The 22,529-nt window shown below is 38.9% G+C and overlaps 1 protein-coding gene across 10 annotated transcripts in view; it reads left to right on the top strand.

Annotated features, from left to right (window-relative positions):
- The window catches only part of SLC35A1 (solute carrier family 35 member A1), a 28,303-nt gene continuing 5,774 nt past the window's right edge, over nt 1–22,529 (top strand). For 2 of the 10 annotated variants that reach the window (XR_003681537.2, XM_028494656.2), the window contains exons 1-4: nt 1,701–3,345; nt 6,011–6,188; nt 16,881–17,040; nt 17,232–17,384. Coding sequence is in view for 9 of the 10 variants with exons in the window: in XM_028494656.2 (XP_028350457.1) it covers nt 3,309–3,345; nt 6,011–6,188; nt 16,881–17,040; nt 17,232–17,384 (528 nt within the window). In the remaining variant the exon portion in view is untranslated. Of the gene's footprint in view, nt 1,678–1,700; nt 3,346–5,043; nt 5,250–6,010; nt 6,189–9,028; nt 10,387–14,350; nt 16,201–16,880; nt 17,041–17,231; nt 17,385–22,529 lie in introns of those variants that run through there. The other 8 variants (XM_007104019.4, XM_007104022.4, XM_028494659.2 and 5 more) reach the window with 8 other exon arrangements.

Here is a 22,529-nt window from a genome sequence, read left to right as displayed (position 1 = left end):
GCATGGAACTGAATAATTCCATAAGTGAGAACTGTACCAATTACAGGAAGAGGTGATCAGCACCAGTGAGCACACATACACCAGGCAGAGAGAAGATCCAACACTGTTCCAAAGTGAGATTAATCAAATGTCTGACTATATAAACTGTGATCTCCTCTGTGAGCCCCTTCTGATATTAATGTGATGCTAATAAGGAATGCAAAATATTCCAATAATGTTAATAGACTATATATATATATATATATATGTATATGTATATAATGATAAGACAATGGTATATAACATTGACCACCCAAACCTTTAAAAAACCATTTTGGAGAAAGATCATGCCACAGAAGGTGTAGGCTGCTGGGCATCTCAGAATCTTGTACTCACGTTCCTGTAAGAACTGAGGTACTTACATAGTATTTTAAATCAATCCACATATCTTGAAGACCATTCATTTTGCCAGTGAATTATTTCTAACATTGCTTATGCTAATTAATATGCTTCAGTGAACGTGGAGATCATAGCAGTTGAAGTAAATGCCTGTTGATATGTCTAAGGTTTTCGAAACCCTTTTGTTGTGTGAAGATCGTGCAATTAGCATGTCTGGCTAGGTAAATATAATCAATGATAATGCTGACGATGAGGACACAGGCACAAGACTTCTGAACAATATGTACTGTAAACTATACAGTAAGTCCCCTACATACGAACGAGGTCTGTTCCGAGAACATGTTTGTAAGTCCAATTTGTTCGTAAGTCCAACAAAGTTAGCCCAGGTACCCAACTAACATAATCGGCTATAGAGTACTGTAATAGGTTTATAATACTTTCACACAAATAATACATAAAAAAACCCAAAAAATAAAACATTTGAAACCTTATAGTACAGTATCTTGAAAAGTACAGTAGTACAGTACAACAGCTGGTATTCAGGGGCTGGCATCGAGTGAACAGGCAAGAAGAGTTACTGCCTGCAGGAGGGAGAGGAGGGGGGAGATGGTAGAGCTGAAGGATCGTCAGCAATAGGCGATGGAGGGCAAGCTGCAATTTCACTCACGCCTGACGTTGATGGAATGCACGTTCGCATCTTTGAAAGTTCGCCACCTGAAGGTTGGTATATAGGGGACTTACTGTAAGTTTAAATAAGAGGTAACAAAGGAATTTAATGAAGGAGGAAGTTAAAGGAAGTTACAGAAGTTGCCAACTGTCGAAAGAAGTTTCTGTTACTTTACGAGTTCTTGGAGGTGCTACAACAGCTTTGCCAGGCACGAATCCCTAAGTCTAAGCCCAATTCCTATTTGCCGCCCAGTCACCAGGTGAGGACTACAGCTCCCAGAAGGCAACGCTCCGCTCCCTTGACTCCGGCTTCCTTAGCCGGCCGGGAGTTGTAGTTTACAAGACAGCGCCTTGAAACCGAGTTTTACGCACTCGTCAACATAGACTGGGCGGAACAGGCCTCTCCTCCATCCGGATCCTCCCGTTTTCCGCAGCCTTCCGATTCATTAGCCTAATCTTTGTGCTTGGCTGGGCGGGAATCCGTGGCTGGTCGGCCGGCGAGGCGCTCTAGGCCGAGCAGCTTTCGTCTCTATGACCCTAGGAGGCTGTCCCCGGTGTCCTGCGCAGCGCGTGCGAAGGGGGCGCGCGTCAGTTCCGCGGGGTGCTGTCGGGGAACCATGGCTCCCCTGAGAGGTGAGGCCGGGGGCTGCCGGGACTGGGGACTCCGCGGGGGGCGGTGGCGAGCGAGCGTCAGCGCTGGTCTGCACCTGTCGGCGGCCGGCCATCCTCCGCGCCCGCGGGGCTCTGGGGCCCAGGGGCCAGGCCGGGGCGTCGGGCAGCAGGAGTTTGTGTTGAGCCGCTCCCGGGCTTGAGCGCGCGCCGCCGCCGCTCGGGGCAGTGCGGGGCAGCCAGCCTCCCACTGCGGCTGCCTTCCCCGCGGCGGACTCCGCGCTGGACAGTTCGGCAGCCCGAAACTGCCCCTGCCTCGACGAGCTGGCAGTGGGTGGGAACCGAATTCAGACAGGCCCGGGCTGCGGCGGACCCGGCGAGGGGCCGGGGCGCAGGTGCGGGGCTGGAGACGCATCACCCAGCGGGAAGCAGGACCGGTCTCTGTCCCGGCCGGGGTCACCGCGGCTGCGGTCTCCGCTGCGCCTCCTGCCCTAGGATGCTCAGAGGCATAAGGGCATGCTCCGGGTGCAGAGCCTAAGCAGCGGCTGGTCCACGTAACAGTCACTAAAAACATCATTGGGGCATTAAAATAGCATTGCAGCTGTAACGAGGTGGAGAAAGCAGTCGTTAACAGAGTTACTTACAAGGAGAATGTTGTATGTTGTTAGAAGGAATACTTTGATATTTTGCCGGAGGGGTGGGGCGAGATCCACCCCCCCGCCCCCTTCCCCAGGGATAGCACATTAGAGTAATACTGTTTGATGACTAATTGCCATTTCGTGAGGGTGAGTCTGATTAACTCCGCAGCACTTCTGTTTGGCTGAGTCCGGTAAGTAAGTAAGGACCAGAGCTGAATTTCTGAATGGTAGAGCAGTATCTAGGAGAGGTTGGCCAACACCCGGATTCTTTCTCCACCCTTCTTTCGTAGAGCTCTTGGCTTTACCTCTGAATAAACATTGAGCAAATATTTAAAGAATAGCTTTTTGCATGGGTGCCAAATTATTTTCCTGGTTGAAGAGGCCACGTTTATCATTCAGGCCCTGCCCAGGGGGTATTGTCTGTAGTTGCATATGCTTCTCTGATTTGCTTCTCAGATAAGCCCAACTTTAAGTCTTTTTGTAGCAACACAGGAAGTAAAGGGAAAAAAGTAGAATTGTTTTGATAACTGACATAAAATAGGAATGGCGAGATTAATGGTGAAGGCAACTTCAGAATTACATAAGTCGAATCATTATCTGAAATAGTTGCCACAATTTACAGATTTAGGATTATTGCCAATACATATTTGCTGTGCCTGGGTCATGTTATAAATCTTATATGCCCACTAGAAATGTGTAATACAAAATTGCAGTTTCCTGAGCTTCCTGATATTCACAAAGGATTTATTTATTTGGGACTTAGTGAATTTCTAAGTTCTCAGGTGTTACAAATAATGTCTCCTCTTAAAATATAGTAAAATATAACTGAGCAAAAGATTTAACTCCACACTGTAAATTTTGTTTGGGGGGCAGTTTCCACACAAAAACAGACACTGCGTGGGAGCTAATGGGAACTTTGCGAGAAGGAGAAAACAGTGCTGATGTGCCAGTGTGCCCACTCAACAATGCAGTTGAGTTGTGGACTTTTTATTTTTTCTTGTGGCGGAGCCTCTGGGCATGCGGGGTGGAACCCACGCCCCCTGCAGTGGAAGCGGTAAGTCTTAACCACTGGCCCACCTGGGAAGTCCCTGTATGGACTTTTGATATTACCCTGAAAAAAACTGAAATTGCTAATAATTGAACTTTCATATTGGAGAATTAATGACTGGAGTGAAGAAGATATTTTGATCTAATGGTAAGCTGAAATTAGAGAAAATAATGCTTAAAACATTAAGTATTTTTAAAAAGTTTACTATATGTTTTAAAAGTGGTATTCTATACCAAAGCCCTATATGTTATACAAATATCTAAACTTATTTGCTTATGCTTCTATTTCTATCAGTAGTTATTTTCAAGAATATCATCTATATTCCCATTAATCACGATGCTAAGAGGTGTACTTTCCAAGTGTTAAACATTCACTGTGTTGTTTTGGAATCAGGAACCTATATAAGAGCTAAAATAAAGTAGTTTTTAGTTTGGCAGTCCTAACCTCTCTTATTTATGAAAGTATTGATAATCTAGGACATGGGCTGGTAAACTTTTTCTGTTAACAGCTGATGGTCTCAGTCATAACTACTCACCCTGCTGTTGCCGGGCAACAAAAGTAGCCATAGAGGGTTCAGAAACAAATGAGTGTAGCTGTGTTCCAGTAAAACTTTTTTTATGGACACTGAATCTGAATGTCATATAATTTTCACGCATCCCAAAAGATTAACGAAAAACTTTTTTCCAACCGTTTAAAAATGTAAAACTATTCTCAGCTTGCAGGTCATATAAATATGAGAGGAAATGTAGGTTGCTCACCCCCGATCAAGGAGATGGGAAATGCTTTCTCCTGTACTGCTGTTTATTTTTATTTTTTATTTATTTACTTATTTATTTTTTTTGCGGTACGCGGGCCTCTCACTGTTGTGGCCTCTCCCGCTGCGGAGCACAGGCTCCGGACGCGCAGGCTCAGCGGCCATGGCTCACGGGCCCAGCCGCTCCGCGGCACGCGGGATCCTCCCGGACCGGGGCACGAACCCGTGTCCCCTGCATCGGCAGGCGGACTCTCAACCACTGCGCCACCAGGGAAGCCCTGTTTAATTTTTAAGTCTTACATTTCCTCCTGTGTAGGAAAGTTTTAGAGCAAGCAAAGTATTATAGTAATCTCCTTCAATCCCTTTTACATTAACATTGCTTTTTGGGTCCTCGGATCTACTGGAAAGAAAGTTTAGGCAGAGAAGCTCTATTTCTTCTATTCTACCATATTACTTTTTAGTTAACACCTAATGTAATTTAAAAACTCTGCCTGAAATTTACAAATAATTCTTTAATTCACCCAGGGAAAAATATTTATACTGAAGAATCTGTTTCCTAGTGAGTTCCTACCTTACCATTATAATTTATTTGAAACTCCTATTTTATTTTCCTGTGCAAGTCACCTTTGAATTGTGGTTAGACTCCCAAAGCGGTGAACAAAAGTGTACTTAGGTGTAATGTAGTTACAGTAGCAGCCCAGAGTTACCCCCTGTCCCTCTGGTTCTTAACCCCGGTTGTCAAAGTATGGCCCATTGGTCAAACCCAGCCTATCACTTGTTTTTGTATGGCCTATCAGCTAATAATGGTTTTTACAGGTGAATGTTTGCAGTAAATCTGATGGAACCCTAACTTTGAAGACCAATGAAGCAAAATATTACCCACCCACCCCACAAAATTCCCTTCTTCTCAATACTGTAAAGCATTGTACTCAATTATTATTATATTTTGAATTTGTCCAATTAAATATAAATTAAATGTGAAAGTATATTTTCTCTCTTGTCACCTAAGTACCTACATGATATCCTTGATTTGCCTTGTGGCCTAAAAAACCTAAAATATTTACTCTTGGCCCTTTACAGAAAAAAATTTGCTGATCCCTGTTTACATGTGCCTGAAGATTTGAAAGAAGGTTACAGGTGGCTGGGGATGAGAGAGGTGTGAAGTGGGTAAAGAAAGTAGACATAGTTTGAGCATTAGGTGATGGTCGCCTCTGAGCAGGGCTGGGAGTATGGAAGGAGCCCTGGTACCCCGGTGCTTGTGGCTTTATTGACAGTGTTGGACCGGCCCTGGCGCCTGAGTGATGGCTGCTGCTCAGATATACTTGCAAGAAGTTCTTAAATTGAGTGTTCATAAGTTGTGTATATTTCCTGGATTTCAAGTTTTACAGAACTTCATTCTTAATACTCTTTTTTATGGTGTTATGAATTATCTTTCTTATAATGCTATGAAATAAGAGGCTGGACGTAATTTGTTGTTTATTATGATGAAGTTCTATATTATTTTATCACTGTTATTTCTTTTGTTTTCTTTCTGCTGTCTCTCTATTTAGAACATACATTGCAGTAATTGTTTTCATCCTGCTTTCGTGTTTTGCTTTCACAAGTATGAATTATAAAGATATATAAAATATGTGATTTATAACATCCTAAACTAGAGTTAGTTATGCCACATAACCTTGCCCTTAAGCCCTCCCCAGGAACAAAATCTATGCCTAACCAGGTGATACTTAAAGTCAGCTGTGTTTTGTGTGTGTATGTTTGTTTCTGTTCATGTAGTTGGAAAATATTGTTTTGAAATAAATTTTTAAACGTATTTTGTGCTTGAAATTGGAAAGCATTTTGAGGTATAACACTGCTTAACTTTTATATACATAATATTGTCTACTAAATAATATCTTTGTTGCACGTATTTTCCAGAAAATGTCCATTTATTATTCAAGTTATACTGCTTGGCAGTGATGACCCTGGTGGCTGCAACTTATACCATAGCTTTAAGATACACAAGGACATCAGACAAAGAACTCTACTTTTCAACCACAGCCGTGTGTATCACAGAAGTTATAAAGTTATTACTAAGTGTGGGAATTTTAGCTAAGTGAGTATAAATACTTTTTAGTGTGTTATTAATTTTTTACTCAGTTATGTTCTTTATCAGAAGATTCAAGCTACATCTTCGTATGTTTGATTGCTTTAGAGCAGTCTTCCTCAACTCGGGACAGTTTTGCTCCCTCGGAGATATTATTTTGGTTGACCCAACTTGGGGGATGCTACTGGCTCAAGTAGGTGGAGGCCAAGGGTGCTGATAAACATCCTACAATGTCCTGTCCTCCAGGACAGCACTCCATGACAAAGAATTATCCAGCCCCACATATTAGTGGTGCCGAAGTTGAAGAATTCCACCCTAAAGCAGGGGTTAGCAAACTGGCCCATTGGCCAAATCCAGTTTGCTGCTTATTTTTGTTGCAACAGAGACAGTATGGCTCACACAGCCTAGACTATTTACGATTTGGTTCTTACAGGAAACATTTGCTGACTTCTGTTGTAGAGGAATATAATGATAATAATAGTTAACATTTCTTGAGTGTTTCCTGTATTAAGTGTTAGGCACTGTGCTAAGTGCTTTTCATAGTTATCTCATTTAATCTTTATATATTTTTTAGGTTAAGTACTATAATTACCCCTATTTTATCTGTTACAGCACCTGAGGTTCCTCCTTGTTCTACTGTTACTGTGTGGCAGCACTGGGTTTTGTATCAGTAACATCCTATGAAAACCGTTTTAGCCAAGGATGCAGCATAAGAGAGGCTTAAGAACAGGGGCTTTGGAGTGAGACAGACCTAATTTTAGTCCTAGACTCATTGGGATTATGGCTTTCCACATGTTCCTTAACTTCTCTGAGCTTTAGTTTTTTCATTTCTTCTTCTTTTTTTTAAAGTTCATGTTATAAGTCTTCAGTCCTGCCCATAAGCCCAGTTGTTTTATGCTTCTCTGTTTTCATTTCCCACATTATATTATTCATAGACTGGAGTACTTTAAGTCTGATAAAAATCAGATGACTTTCTCACCACCAATAAAGAAATACATGCAGTGAGTTTATGGGGCTGAAAAGGGAAATTCTAGACACTGAGTCTATAAAACTAGGGGTCAGAGTCCATTCAAGAAAACAGCCGTAGTCTGTGGGTGAGAGAAAAACAGCAACAAGAGACAACAGAAAATGAAACAAACAAGAGGAGGTGAACTTTGGGTTATGTCGCATAGTTTCTTCATTTCTTAATTGGAGAAAATAGGGTTGTGAGAATTAAATAAAATCTGGTAGGAAATTACTTGGGGAACGATTTATGAGATGGGGACCCATCTGGGTCTTGTGGGCAGCTGAATTCATCTAGGTTTCAAGATGTGGGCTGGTGAGCGTGGGAAGTAGTGAGGAATAGCATGTGTGTAGGTTTAAATTACATGTAAACACTTTAAAATTTCATTTAACAAATATTTATTAAGTGATTTCTGTGTGACAGTTTTATAATAGGTGCTGGATATACAGGTATAAATGAAATAAATATGGTCTCTGCTTGCTTGGAACTTAGGTTCAGTGGAAGAGACAGAAAATGAACTAGGAAACACACACATTATTACAAATAACCATCTGAAAAAAATACTCTAAAAATGCCTTGGGGAAGGAGAAAGAACAGAAAAATAACGTGAGACTTGATGGTGGAAAGCTTTAATAGAAAATTTGTGTTTAAAATTTATCTTGTAGGCAGAGATACTGTGGCAGCCTAACTTGTTAGGTTGCAAGTAGGGTAAAACCTCAGACCTTTCACAGCTTTTTACTTAACAAGATCCATTTTTAAGGAAATTTGGCTTCCACTATTCTGCATAATGTCAGGTAAAGGAGAGGCCTTATTGTACCTTTAAAACTTTAAAAGGCAGTGTTCCAAAGGAAAAAATCTCTGTTTGAAGCTCTAGAACAACATCCATATAACAATTTAAGCGTTAATAAATTAATAAAATCTTAGGGCTTAACTTCTTTAAAAGCAAAAATGGCGGTATTGGAAAAAGGGGAATAGGGGAACACATTTCTTCTCCTTATTCCCCAGCTTCCTTAGGGAGAAAAAATTATGACCCAGGAATGAAATAGGGCTGTCAAGCATGAAATCAGCTATTTTAAACTGTAAGATCAAATCATGGTTTTGTTGTTTCGTAACTGTTAAGACTTTTTAAAAACCAATGTGCAGAAAAGCAACGAGGCCTTTCGTTTAACTCAGCAGTTGGGCTAGTGTCCTGCCAACCCGCCTGCATGACTTTCTGTTTTATTTTGATGCTTTTTCAGCTTTGCATTGCTTGCTATTCTTAAGTTATTCAGTGTTATGGATATGGTCAGTTGTAGTTTGTTTTGTGGACGTTTTTGGAAATTATATCAAAATATTAATAAAAGCAGAAAAGTTTCCAAGAGTTCACCAGACAAGTCCCAATAATGGTGTTGAAATAGCAACAGTGTGGAAAACTAAATACTGTACTTCATCATCATGATCATCACCGGTAATCAGTTACTGTGTAGGTCACCAGCATAGTGAAGAGGCTCTTTTATGAACATTCACCTGCAGAGTACACAAGACCAGGGACAATCAGGACAAAGTAAAGTATTATGACAGAGTTTTGGTGGCTGGCATTTGACACTACATGGCTAACAAGAATTTGGCTGTGAAGAAGAATCATTTAAAACACGAGTTTCCAAGTGGAAAAAGCACTGGAAAATCATAAAGCATGAAAGAAGTGAAATGCATTTGAAATTACTGGATTTTAAAGCAAATGTAATTTTTATGGAGAAACATGTTGGCAAATTTTCATATTCTTATTCAAAACACATTGGTAGAACGGAATACCTGCTATTCATAACAAGAAAATATTTTATTTCTTGGAGCAAAGGGATTACTTTTAAGAGGGCATCTGTGAAAAATGTTAATCTCTTGGAATGATAAAAGAGTGATAGAGAAAGGAGAATTATTTTACCCATGAGGTCACAGGTTGATAGCTATGGAATGAAATGAAAGGATATCGTGATTGCATCTTCAGTTTCTTCAGCAGTTATGTCATGAGACAATCATTAATGAAACTAAAGCATAGCTGTGTGGGAAACATACCCAGTGAAAATGTTGAGGGCTTCGTCTCTGAGGAAGTTACATTTAAACCCAGACCTGAAGATTGAGTGGAAGCTGGGCAAGAGAAGAGCAGAGAGAAGGTAAAGAGAACAGTGTGTTTGAAGAACAACAAATCAGTGTATCTGGAGTGCTGTGAGAGGGGAGCGGTGGTGCTAAGATGAAGCAGGAGAGGTCGGCAGGGTATCAAGAGTAATCCTTTGGGCCTGTAAAGGATTTTGGATTTTATCTCAAGTGCATTGAAAATCACTGGAAATCACTGAATGGTTTAAATCAGGGACTAACATGGCGACCCATATTACCTTGAGTTACTTTGTTGATTCCTTTGAGGAGAATGGATTGGAAGGGTATAAGAGTTGGAAGTAAGGGAGCTTATTAGAGCCCAGGGATTGTGGCCATGATGACAGCGCAGGTGATGAAGGTAATGGATTTGAGTTCTAGTTTATGTTCTAGAAGTAGAATCTATAGGACTTGGTGATGGGTTTGGTGACCGTTGATTCTTACTATCTCAGTAGTTACCACGGACACTGAATTACTGAACACTGAACTTTTGCTGCTAGAGGAAATACAGGGATAGGTTCCTGTGAGCCTCTGGTCACAACATTTTCATCAACTGATCGCTATACAACCATGTTTCTGTTTAAAGACACCTTATTTAATATGTATTGTTGACCCATTAGCATTGAACTCAGGGCCAACAGCACTCTTAACCAGGCCTGGACAAAGCTTACCTAACATGTATTTTCTCCATAAGGCACATCACAGCTTTCTTGTACTAAGGGACACTAGCCAGCACTTTAGCACTATTGCTATAATATATAATGTTATAAGTTGAAATTGCCTTAGAAAAATCAAAGAATAATGCTTCTTTGGGGGACAGTTGCGAAAAATGAATTTTTGAAAACCTAATGAGCAGATATCTAACTTCTTTTCTTTAGAAAGCAAGTAACTACACTCTGGAATACCAACTGTTAATCACTGTCAAATGTGTTATGTAAAGCGCCAAACATCCTCTTTTAAGATTGCAGCAACTAAATTTGCTGCCTTCAGACATTCAGGATTGTTGCTGTTGAGAATGGCAGGCTGCCAGAGAGTGAAGGTGTTAAGGACACATTCTTCCCCATCTCCCCTTAAAAACAGGTGAGGGAAACATGCAGGTAAACACAGCTAATTTTCATTTCATTCTCGTACCACTGCTTTAGCCTTAGCTATTATTTCATCTTCTACGATGAGAAATCTTAGGTTGAGGAAAGTTTTCATTTGCCAAAGGTACCTAGAAAGTGATTGGCAGTGATAGGATTAGAAGGCAAGTTCCCTGATTTCTAATTTTCAAATTATAAGTATTTTAGACCAAAATAATTGAGCTGTTTTGTGATTAGCTAGGGCAAAGATAAGCATTTAGTAGCATTGTTAGACATTTCAGTAATTGCAATAATTTTATTTTTTGTTTTTTCTCTTAAGTTTTTATTTCCAAATGTTAAATTTTACCATATTCTTGATTGCTATATATTTGTGTGGGTGTATATTGTTTGTATGTTTTGAGAGCAAGTTTTACACAAGATGCCCCTTTGTCCCTAAATTCTTCAGTGCATATTTTCTTTTTTAGTGCATATTTTCTAAAAACAAGGACATTCTCTTACATAATAACAGAATATCAAAATTGAGACATTAGTATTGATACAATACTGTTATCTAATTCACAGACCTTAGATAATTTTGTTGCCCACTGATGTCCTTTAACAGTAAAATAATCACACTTTAGAGTAGTGTTATATCTCTAGCTGCCTTTAATCTGAGACAGTTCCTCCATCTTTTTTTCTTGTCTTTGACATGGTTGAAGAGCATAGTCAATATACTTTGTAGAATGTCCCACAGTTTATGTTTATTGATTGCTTTCTTATGATTAAATTTAGGGTTTTGGTCAGGAATATCACGGAAATGGTGTGTCCTTCTCAGTGCAGTGTATCACGAAGCACATAATACCCATTTGCCCCATTACTGGTGATTTAACTTTGATTCCTTGATTAAGGTAGTGCCTGCCAGGTCCCTCCAGATAAAGTTACCAATTTTCTCTTTGTAACTATTAAGTATCTTGTGGAGAGAATCTTTGAAACTAGGTATATATCTTCTTTCTCATCATTTTTATTGTCCTTTGATGTTGCCAAGTGGTAGTTTCCCCGTTCCACCATTCCCTATGCATTTATTGGTTGGCATTCACTCTAGGAAACTCCCCTTCTCTCCCTCTTCCTCTCTCCCCCCCACCTGTCCTTCTCCCTCTCAGTGCAGATTCATGAATTATTGTATTATATTGGCTGGAATCCATTATTATCATTTATTTCGATGCTCAAATTGTCCCAGATTTGGACAGTGGGATCATCTTCAAGCTTTCCTCCTGTTTCTTTTCTTTTTCACTTACATATTTTCATCAATCTTTGAGCAGTTTCTTTTTAGCATAGCAAGATGTTCAAAGCTTATCTTATACTTTCCCTGCCCCAATCCCCAAATCATACATTTCTCTAAGAAGCCTTGTTCCTTTTTTCCCAAAATGGTATTTAGAAACCAGAATCTAGACATGAGGTATGCACATTGCTACTGGGGGTATCATAACTTCTGGGCCCTTTCAGTAGACAGAGCTAGGTAACATGTATGTGTATACATACATACCTGTCTGTTTCTCTGTTTCTGTATATATATGTGTTTGTGTATACAACTATGAGTTATATATTGTTTGATACCTGCAATTCTGATCCAGTACCACAGAGTTCATTACAACTTTTCCCTTTTCCGTATTCCCTTTTCCAATGGTGGTGAGTTTGACTTCCATTATCCTCAAGATATTTACTTATTTGCTCAGTCCTAGAATACATAAGTAGATTCAGAACTTCTAAGATACAGCTGTGAAAAAGCAAACCTACTAACTAAAGTTCAGTATTTGTATGTAGTTTTTTTTTTGCCTTTAGTTTTAGAGCATATAGTAAAAAGACTGTTTTAGAATGCTTGGGTTTGGTATTCATTAAAAAAGCTGACGGTTGTTTTTTCTTTTTTTGGTTTCTGTTTGTAATTAATTTGGAGTTTTCCGCCATCCTTGTTGATTTTACTTACAATTTCTAGTAATCTTTGGAATATGAAATTATATTTGTTTCAGTCAAAAGTTAATTTAGAACTGCAAGGAAAAAAAGGGGAGTGTGGGGAAGAATTAATGAATGGCTACTTTACTTTGATAAATAAGGTTTAAGGTTTATACGGCCTGATTGGGGAGTTTTGGTTACATGCATTGTGTGTGCATCCAGTTTACACTGCTTTGCTTTTTAACTTTTTTTTTCACTTAAATGTTTTATCTTAGAGATGGTTGCATGTCTGTACATAGAAATCTGTCTCATTCTTTTTAAGAGCTGTGTGGTATTCCACTATATGGATGTATCACATACATCAGTTTCTATTGATGGGCATTTGGGTGTGTCCAGTCTTCTGCTACTACAAAACGAAGATGTAATAATTATCCTTTTATATACACTGCTGTGCACATGTATAATTACATCAGACCACTTTTATATCGAAAAGGAAATCAATAAACCCTATTTTTGGGGAGGGGAGCAGCTTAGCAGTTGGATGTTGCAAAAGGTTTATATGTGAGTAAGTTATTTTTTAAGTATTTGACTAAGTTACCAATTTCTAAGTTATAATTCCAGTTGAAACATCAAACGGTACAACATTTAAAAATATTTTAGTTTTTCATAAAATAATTACTATAACAATTCTCAGGAAAATTGCTAGTTAGCTGTATGCTTTACTAAACCCTGTCATAGCTATTAAAATTGACACTTTTGATTTAAGTCTGTCATTTGTGATGTGAAAAGGAAATGAAAACACTGCATGTTGTCTTAGAACAAAGTCAACTTTTTATTGTTTGCTATCCACCACAGCCTGTAAAGACTAAAGAAACCTAGAAGGAGGTGTAAATGTACATACACTTTGGGTGTGTTTCATAATAAACCAAATGCATCTTAAATCTTTGCACTACTTATCCAGATAAGACTGGAGAAAATTATTTTACTATTTCATAGTATTATCTAGAATAATGAATGAAGCTGTCAGATACTTATGTCATAGATTATCCAGCCCTATTCTGTTTTACTTGCTGAGTTTACATTTGACTGCCTCTTTGTACTCAGTGCTATAAGGGGTTTAGGGTCATGGGGAGGAAGTAAAAGTCATGTACCTCATATGATGGGTATTTTTGTCCTCAGATGACCTCATTATTGGTTTTTATACCTAGCTCCCCCAAATCTTTTATGTGAGTTAATTTTAATTAACTTTGCAGATGATAAGAAATTTGTAAGGGAAATTTAAATTTCTTAAACTCATGAGTAACTTCTGCTGTATTATTCCATTTTGCACAGTGCCTTGGTAACCTAGCCAAGGATTTTAGGCCTCCTAGTAGTTCTCGTCAGATCAGGAGCTGGAAGAATGAGGCCTACTTCTGACCAAACATAGATCAGAAAGAATTGGTTTCAGCTGGTTGATAGGAAGTTTGGGGGGTGGCGGCAGCGGAATCTCTGCAATCAACGTGGAGCTTCAGCATTCCTTGAGGTAACAGGTTGCACATGGATTCTATTCCAGTGATAAAAATCAAACAGTAAATTTAATGGGACAGACTATATCTAAAAAAATTAGTGTATGCTTTTTGATTATACACATGCTTTCTCTTATCTCACAATGTCATTTATATAAGTAAATTCAATAAATTTGTTTTTAACAAAAGGTACTCATTAAAGTGCTTGGGATTTGATTTCCAGAAAATATCAGAGCAGGAAAATGGAAGAAAAAGTGGTCTTTGGTTTTTATGTTTTTTTAGTATTCAGAGAACACTATTCAAGGCTGTAGTATATTTAGAATTGATCATTTATCTTTGTCTACTTAACAGTAAAACAAAAGGATAGATGATTAGTGTTTTCTGGAAGATATACTGCTATTATTTTTTTAACTTTAGTGAGTAAAACTGTAAGTTTTAGAGCTGTATTCTTATTAAATATATTAAATTAAGCAAGATTTAATCTAATACTGAAATAATTTATCTCCTCCTTTAAAACTTTGTGTGGTAACATTCCCCTATATTCTTTCTTATACCTCCTAAATCTCTTTATTCTACTTTCTAATATCATTAATTATTTTGAGCTTTTGTTTTCTTTTACAAGTTCTTTTAGCATTCTCTGCTATTTTTTGTAACTTATTTCAAAATATCTTGTTATAATTATATAATATTGATATAATTCTAAGGTACCGTGGTGAAGCTTGAGCTTTCCAGTAGTTAGCATTCTGGTATACCTTGGCTTCTCTAATATCTGCATTAGAGAAGGAAGCAGAAAAAGATAGTAAAGTCTTCCTGGCAGTGGAGAAGTAATAGTTCCTAAGTATCCAATAAAAAGGATATAGCCAGAAGAGCCAAAGACCTGAAGGTTAATCTGGACACACCGTACTCTACTGGTTTTTCATGTTGAAGGAAAGGAGTACTCAGATTGGCTGGTGATGTCTCACAGGCCCTTTATTTGATGTGAAAGCTGAAAAGTGTGGGAGAAGAGATAAGAGAAAAGTGACAGGGAGAAAAAGGACCACAGCAGCCTTGATTATTAGTACAACCATGGTGGTTAATAGAAGAAGCTGTTAGATCCTTAAGCAGCCTGTATTCTAGCAGAGGAAAGAGAGCCAGTGATAAAGAGATCTGGACAGGCAGAAATTCATTTGATACCATTGAGGGTTTAGAGTATCTCTAAGGAGTGGAGGTAAGATGGCATTGCCCATAGCTAGGGATTAGGGAAGGGATAAGTGGCTACTAAACTAGAGCTTGAGGAATCGTATGTGGGAGATAAATGGACATGGAAGGAGGTGGACTGTGAAAGATGGGTACAAACAGGTACCTCTCAGTAGTTCTTTAGGGAGCCACTCTGAAGATACATTGGTATAGAAGTCAGCATTTTGGAAGGGCATTAAGTAATGATATAGTAAAAGCAGTGTCGTGTACTTCACACAGCCTGTAAGATTTATGTCTCTGCCATCATATGTTTCCTAGTGAGAATTATGACAAAGAAAACGTTCAATTATATCACCTTGTTTAAGATGGTTCTTTGAGTTGGACCTCTGTGATTCTTCTTTTTAATTTTAATCTTTTTTCTCTTCAATTTTATAATTGAGGGAAAACTTTGAGAAATTATTCTTTATACTCTTTTAAGAGGTGGAGAATTATAATAGAACATCTTAGATTTGTGTTAAAAAAAAGAATGGTAAATGTTTAAAGGGCCAACCTTCAGCTATCTGGAAAACTCTACAATGCAGACTTTCCCAGTAATCTTTTGGTATTCTCTCCCTCTTCTGCATGGAGTGTATAGTTGCCCTCCAGGCTGTGTGCATTACTTTTCAGCACGTAGCTTTGGCAGCAAAGTAAGGTCTGTAACTAAGAAGGGCATCTTTTGTTTCTGTGGCCTAGGCCAAATTTCCTGTCTTAATAATTTTCTTGGGGGCTGGAGCGTTCTACAGTGGATAGGCATAGGTAGTTAATTAGACATTATGGACTTTGTGCTCCTCCTCAGAACTTGGGTAATTATTTTTGCACTATTTAAATATGAAAATATCCAATTAGTGATTGTTGATTCTAATGTTAACCCAAAATATAGAGGCTCACTGTGAGTTGAAATAGCTCGATCTTCCCAACAAAGTATTATGGTCCTTTTAAGGATCTTGTGAGGGGCAGTTAGGGGCCTTTTGATGTAGCACTTTTTTTTGGTGTTAATGCTTATAAAAGTGTTCTTTGATTTGTATTTTCAGGAAATAAATCAGCTGATTTACAACAGGGGGAAATATGAGCCAGATTAGCTAGTTCCTCCTGAGGAAAAATAAGAATACTTAAGAGCATGCATCAATCAATATGCACTCAAGTAGTAAGCTTTATGTATGTTACAGGTACAGTTTACCTTACTGATATTAGTAAATTATTCAGATTTCCTGCAAAATTATACAGATACATACTTGAGTTTTATGAGAATATGCTTATTTAAAGATTTATTGTCTACCATATTGCACAAACACGGAATTAATTTACAAATAATATTGACCTGCATCACTCAATTCCTATCCCAAGTAACTTCTATAACTACTAACGAACGCTTTTTTCTTTTGTTTGCAATTAAAATCTGTTGTAATTTTAAAAATTAAAAAAATGTATATGCAACCTGATTAATCTAAAAAATAATCTGGGTGAACTTGACGCAATGGCAGTTAAAGTGGCAGGGATTAAATTAATTTTTTATAGGTAATATCGGCAATTCTGGTTTCTTGGTACTCTCATTGTTTAAGAGACTCAAAAGCCCCTGAAACTTTGACCAGAGGATGAGGATGGTAAACCTAATTGTCATATTTTCCCAAATGAAGATTGTAGTTGTTTTTCTTCTATGGGGATGCATTGCTGGTTTGCTTCTTTTAATAAATCTAAAATTAGTTAAAAATTCTAGAAATAAGTTTGCTAAATTATATCAATGAACTTAATACAATGTAGCTATCCTATGTGTGACAGTATCTAATAGAAAGGATGGTCTTTCATTTTCTTCCTCATCCCTTCTCATTTTCCCTTTTTGTTTTCAAAGAGAAACTGGTAATCTGGGTAGATTCAAGGCATCTTTAAGAGAAAATGTCTTGGGGAGCCCCAAGGAACTGATGAAGCTGAGCGTGCCTTCCTTAGTGTATGCTGTGCAGAACAACATGGCTTTCCTGGCTCTCAGCAATCTGGATGCAGCAGTATATCAGGTAGGTGAAGTAGATGATAATGGCAGGCGCAAAATCTTAAAAAATGTTTTCACGGTGAAAAGATGTTTTACTAACCCTTTATCAAACTATCGAATATTTTTCTCTACAGCTCTGTTAATGATATCAGAAATAATATATTTGTGTCAGAGTTTAATGTTAACCGAGCTGATGAGTTCATTGTTTGTTGGTAGGTGACGTACCAGTTGAAGATTCCTTGTACTGCTCTATGTACTGTTTTAATGTTAAACAGGACGCTCAGCAGGTTACAGTGGATTTCAGTTTTTATGCTGTGTGGAGGAGTCGTCCTCGTACAGTGGAGACCAGCCCAGGCCACGGGAGTCGTGGTAAGAAGCCAAGTGCTTACTGTAGCTAAACGGGAACTTTCCAGAGTCCTGAGCACTCCACAGTCACGCCGAAAAGAATGGAGCATGATTCATAACCTCTGCCATATAGATACGCCGTTTTCCCCTTAGGATGATGTTATTGTTAAGGAGAGTAATACCTCTGGGCTTCCTTTCTGAGAAGGAAGAATATGCATAAACTATGTTAGAGATGGATGGTATCTTAAACTCCATATAATGCACCTCCTCTGTTTTATGGATAACAGAATTGAAGTCCAGAGAGGTGAAGTAACGTACCCAAAGTTGCAAGGTTAACAGCTAACCTATAACTCAGTTGTGCCAACTTCCACACAGTGTCTGTGTTCACTTCTAGGCCTCTTTTAGACATTTTCTCAGAAATACTGGGCAAAGTTTTCCCCCCATCTAATTTTCATGTTCTCCCACGACTCAAAATTTTTTTTTTTTTTTTTTTTTTTTGCGCTACGCGGGCCTCTCACTGCTGTGGCCTTTCCCGTTGCGGAGCACAGGCTCCAGACGCGCAGGCTCACCGGCCATGGCTCACCGGCCCAGCCGCTCCGCTGCGTGTGGGATCTTCCCGGACCGGGGCACGAACCCGTGTCCCCTGCATCGGCAGGCGGACTCTCAACCACTGCGCCACCAGGGAAGCCCCTGACTCAAAATTTTTTATCATTTTGCACATAAATCCACTGTCAGCAGTGGGGCTTACAGAAGAGTAGTGTTTTCCCCAATAACTGGTAACAACAATAGGGCAAAAAGTGCCTTTACTTCTGACTTTTAGTTGAAGAGTTAAATGTTAAGGTACATACCTGATTTTTTTTTTTTAATATATTGTATGCTTTAATTGGTTACTTTCCCAAAGAGAAGTAGGAAGTGGAACTATAGTGAGGACCTGAAGGTCAGGAGCTTCTCTCTGCAGCTGCACACTCTTTAACTCTTAGCAGATGAAAGACCATGGTTCTCTTAAGAGTATAAGACAGCTGGGGATGTATGCAGAGCTTGTGAAAGTAGAAAGCTCCTTTTTAGGTAGTTACTTTCTGGCCTGGTGGAAGAGTTTTTTTCCCCAGAAAGTGAGTTTTAAATTAATATGTATTGTCTTTACATGATGTTTAAACGTGTTCATATTCTCGGTGACATTTCAAAACACTGATCAACTATGCACTGCATGTATAACTCAGATGTAGAACTGTAAAGAATTTGTTTGGGAAGTAAGGCAAACACTTAAAAGTTAAATATGAACTTCCAGTAACACCCTACACCTTTAGAAAAGGGTTACCTCACCTAGGTAATATGTGTGAAAAGCTTAGTAAGCTAAAGCAGAGTATTTTACTTTTGGAGCACTCTAGAAAGTTCTTTCATATTTTAAACAGAATGTAGCTTCCTGTAACTGCCTCTCATTGTTCCTTGTTCTTGTCAGAATAACTCAAATCCCTGCTAACTCCATACGATGAGCCTTTGAATGTTTTGAGAACAATGTCGCATCTCCACCCTCCGTGTCTTTTCTTCTCCCCCACTGAGACAACCTTGTTGTTTCTTTCTATAATATGGCTTCTGGAGACTTTATGATCCCTGGCTCGTGCCCCAGTATTGCCTTGTATTTCTTTTCTAGGTGCATTTATCTGTTCTTTTTCCTCAGTGTGTCCTAAAAGTTCACGCTGTCTCCAGAAAATGACTGAGTGGTGCGAGGTGTAGTTCGCTAATTACCTCCTTTATTCCAAATACCAGAGACTTGTTAAATCAGCATAAGGTTATATTAGGTTTTTTTTTGGCTGGAGGAGGCTATCCATTATATAACTGATTATACAACCACATGTAGCTGTTTCACACGAATACAGTTTGTCTCAGATGTGTTTTGTGCCGCGGGCTTCTTCTCAACCAAAATGCAAAATGTGTTTATATTTATTAAGCCCATCTTGTTAGCTTTGGGTTATTTGTTCAAGCCTTTGAGGACTTTCCAGTCCTTATCCATTATTAGCTTTTTCTTTGAATGTTATGCTTTCTACAGATTTGACACCTGTCTTCTGGGTCTTCACTGAAAATTTTAGACACGACAGGACCAGAGTTCTGTGGCTATACCTCTAGACTCTCTTTAGCTTGACTTTTTTTTTTCTTTTTCCTTGCTTAAGAAACATTCTCTCTCTGTTTGTATGGGTCAGGATTACAGGGTGCCTGAGCTGGCCTCTTTTAGACATTCTGGCTTGAGGTCTCATAGGTTGCAGTCAAGATATCAGCTAGGGCTGCAGTGAACTGAAGACTTACCTAGGCCTGGAGGATCTGTTTCTAGGACGGCTTATTCATATGCCTGGCTAGTTGATATTGGTTGTTGGTCTAGCTTGGTTTTATTCTGTTAATTAGCACTTTTCTATATGAGCAGTCACTCAGCTGTGAATAGAACTACTGTTATCCTCACTACATTTCTGTCTTGTTCACAAAAATATTATGCAAATCTGTCAGATTTATTGCTAAACATTATCTCTATGGAATTCCCCTCAGCACTTACACTAGGAATTCTTTCAGTAAGAAAATTTGGTAAGTCATATTCTTATGGAAGCCACACCATTTTCTTGTGATGACCATTACACTTTTGATGGTTTCTTCAAAAGTTCTGCAAGTCTCCTGTTGTAGCATTTCGCTGGTATTCAGTAATAACAACAGCTGCAGTCACGTGTCATACTGGATACTAGCAGTGTTCTAAGCGCTTTACATACATTAACTCACTTATGCTCACAGCCACCATACGAGGCATGTATTTTTATTTCCATTTTCTTATGAGGAAACTGATAGGCAAAGAAGGCTAGCAATGGCTCAACCTTGCTTGGACCCAGGCAGCATCGCTCCAGAGCCTATGCTCTTGGTGAATGTACTGGGCCGCCTTACAGGTCTCAAGCTGCTGTTTATAATTTCTGCAGATTTTCTTTCCCTCTGCCTTTTTGAAAATCAGGACAGTATTTGCCCAATTCAAATTTTCTGGCATAGCTTCTATGCCCCATTATTCTTCAGAGATACAGTGATCAGTACCTTGATTTGCTACTATTCTTGGTCAAGATACTTCTGAATTTATTTAGGTAGGTGTTCTCACAACAGCAAACCACATGTCTTGGACTTCGGTTCCCATTCATTCATTTAAAATCATTATTCACAGAGAAAATGGAAACTAGGTTTGAGTAACTCTTATTTTCTTGCTATCTAACAGTATGTCATCTAGCGGAAGAAGCATACTCTTTTCTTCCTAAACTAAACATACTTTTAAAGGCCTTTTTGAAACTTTGCAAGCCTCCACTTATACTGAGTTTTCAGTTTTTTGATACTAAAACTCCTGGTTGGTTCCTCTTGGTTTTGTGTACTGTAGTTTTTTGGTTTTTTTTTGTGTTCCTATAAAATGAGAATTCATTGAAGATGCCCTTAATTAGTAACACTGATTTCTTTCTTTACTGTTCATTACAATCTCATTCTTAAGAAACTCTTACCCTCACAACCCATCTTCCCACTAGCTATGGAATTCTAAGTTTTATTTTTTTGAATTTGATTTATTCAAGACTGGAGCTCAAGTCTCTTCTTAACTGTGCTGTGTTGGGCTATTGCTCATGCTAAAACGACATGGTTGCCATTTTCCTAGGTCTCCATCACTTGCACTTCATCCCCCAGCAGTTTCTTTTTTCTTTTGGCTGCATTGGGTCTTTGCTGCCTGTGGGCTTTCTCTAAGTTGTGGCAAGTAGGGGCTATTTTTCCTTGTGATGCGCGGGCTTCTCATTGCGGTGGCTTCTCTTGTTGTGGAGCACGGGCTCTAGGCGCACGGGCTTCAGTAGTTGTGGTGCACGGGCTTAGTTGCTCCGCGGCATGTGGGATCTTCCCGGACCAGGGATCGAACCCGTGTCCCCTGCATTGGCAGGCGGATTCTTAACCACTGCGCCACCAGGGAAGTCCCACCCAGCAGTTTCTTATCAGTCAGAATTAAGTCCAGAGAAGCAGTGTCTATCACCATTTTTCCTAACTGTAGAGATTAAACTGGCAGAAAAGCAACCAAGAATTTGTCAGACACTATCTTTAGTAGCTTGAGCTTCCAGTCAGTTGTTGGGATAGATGAAATCTCACACCGTTATTTTTTCTCCTATTCTGGCCTTGTAGTTTGTATTAGGAAAGCATCCATGTTTATCAGTTGTAGTCTATAGTAGTGGTTCTCAAACTTTAGTGTACATCAGACTCAACGGGAAGGTTAAACAGATTGCTGGGCCCCATCCCCATAGTTTATGATTCAGTAGGTCTGGGGAGGGGCCTGTCAATTTTCATTTCTAACAAGTTCCTAGGTGATGATGCTGCTGCTGTTGGTCCAGGGACCGTACTTTACTTTGAGAACCATTAGTCCATAATATCTTCTATTTCTCCTTTTATCTTCATGTAGACATTTTAGACCAAGCTTTCTCTCTCAGGTACTTAACATCAAGTTATACTGTCCTTCTCTCAAGCTTATTTATTTTGAACAAGGTATGTGCTTGTCATATTACAGACACGTGTCTCAACCCTTTAGTTTCAGTGTTACCACTGAGATAACATTTATCTCTGAGGAAAGACTGATGAAAGCTCCTGATGGTTAGTTTAGGGAAGAGGAAATAAAGTTGAAACAATAGGTTGGGGGCCCATATACCTGCATCTGTTAGCAAAGTATTATGATTATATATATGTGTCAATCTCTCCCATCCATGAACTATTTAAGAATCAAAGCTGTGTATCATCTTCATCTTTATTCATTTAGAATATAAAACAGTATATCTGGTACATAGATGGCATGCTATTAATATCTGATAAAAATTCAGTGAAGTAGGAAATCTTACATGTCATTACTCCATCCTGTAGGTGATAGGGAATAAATTAAACAAGTCAAACTGCTACCATTTCCATGCTTGATCCTATAAGAGCTTGCGTTATGGTGGTGGCAGAAGTTAAAATGAAGAGGCTGCACAGGTCTGTGCTTGGGTGCCCGTTGTTATTAGGAAGTAGGCACATGTTATATCAAGCGTTTACTCTGGCTATAATTTGAGGGATAGGTTTTTAACTTAAGTACTTTGATTTATCTCTGGTCCTGTCTTATTCTATTTGTTTGGTCCTGTCTTATTCTATAGAATAGCCAGGTCT

The sequence above is a fragment of the Physeter macrocephalus genome, chromosome 10, assembly GCF_002837175.3.
Source record: "Physeter macrocephalus isolate SW-GA chromosome 10, ASM283717v5, whole genome shotgun sequence".
NCBI lineage: Eukaryota > Metazoa > Chordata > Mammalia > Artiodactyla > Physeteridae > Physeter > Physeter macrocephalus.
The sequence above is the reverse complement of the archived record's forward strand: the minus strand, read 5'-3'. Positions and strand labels throughout refer to the sequence as shown.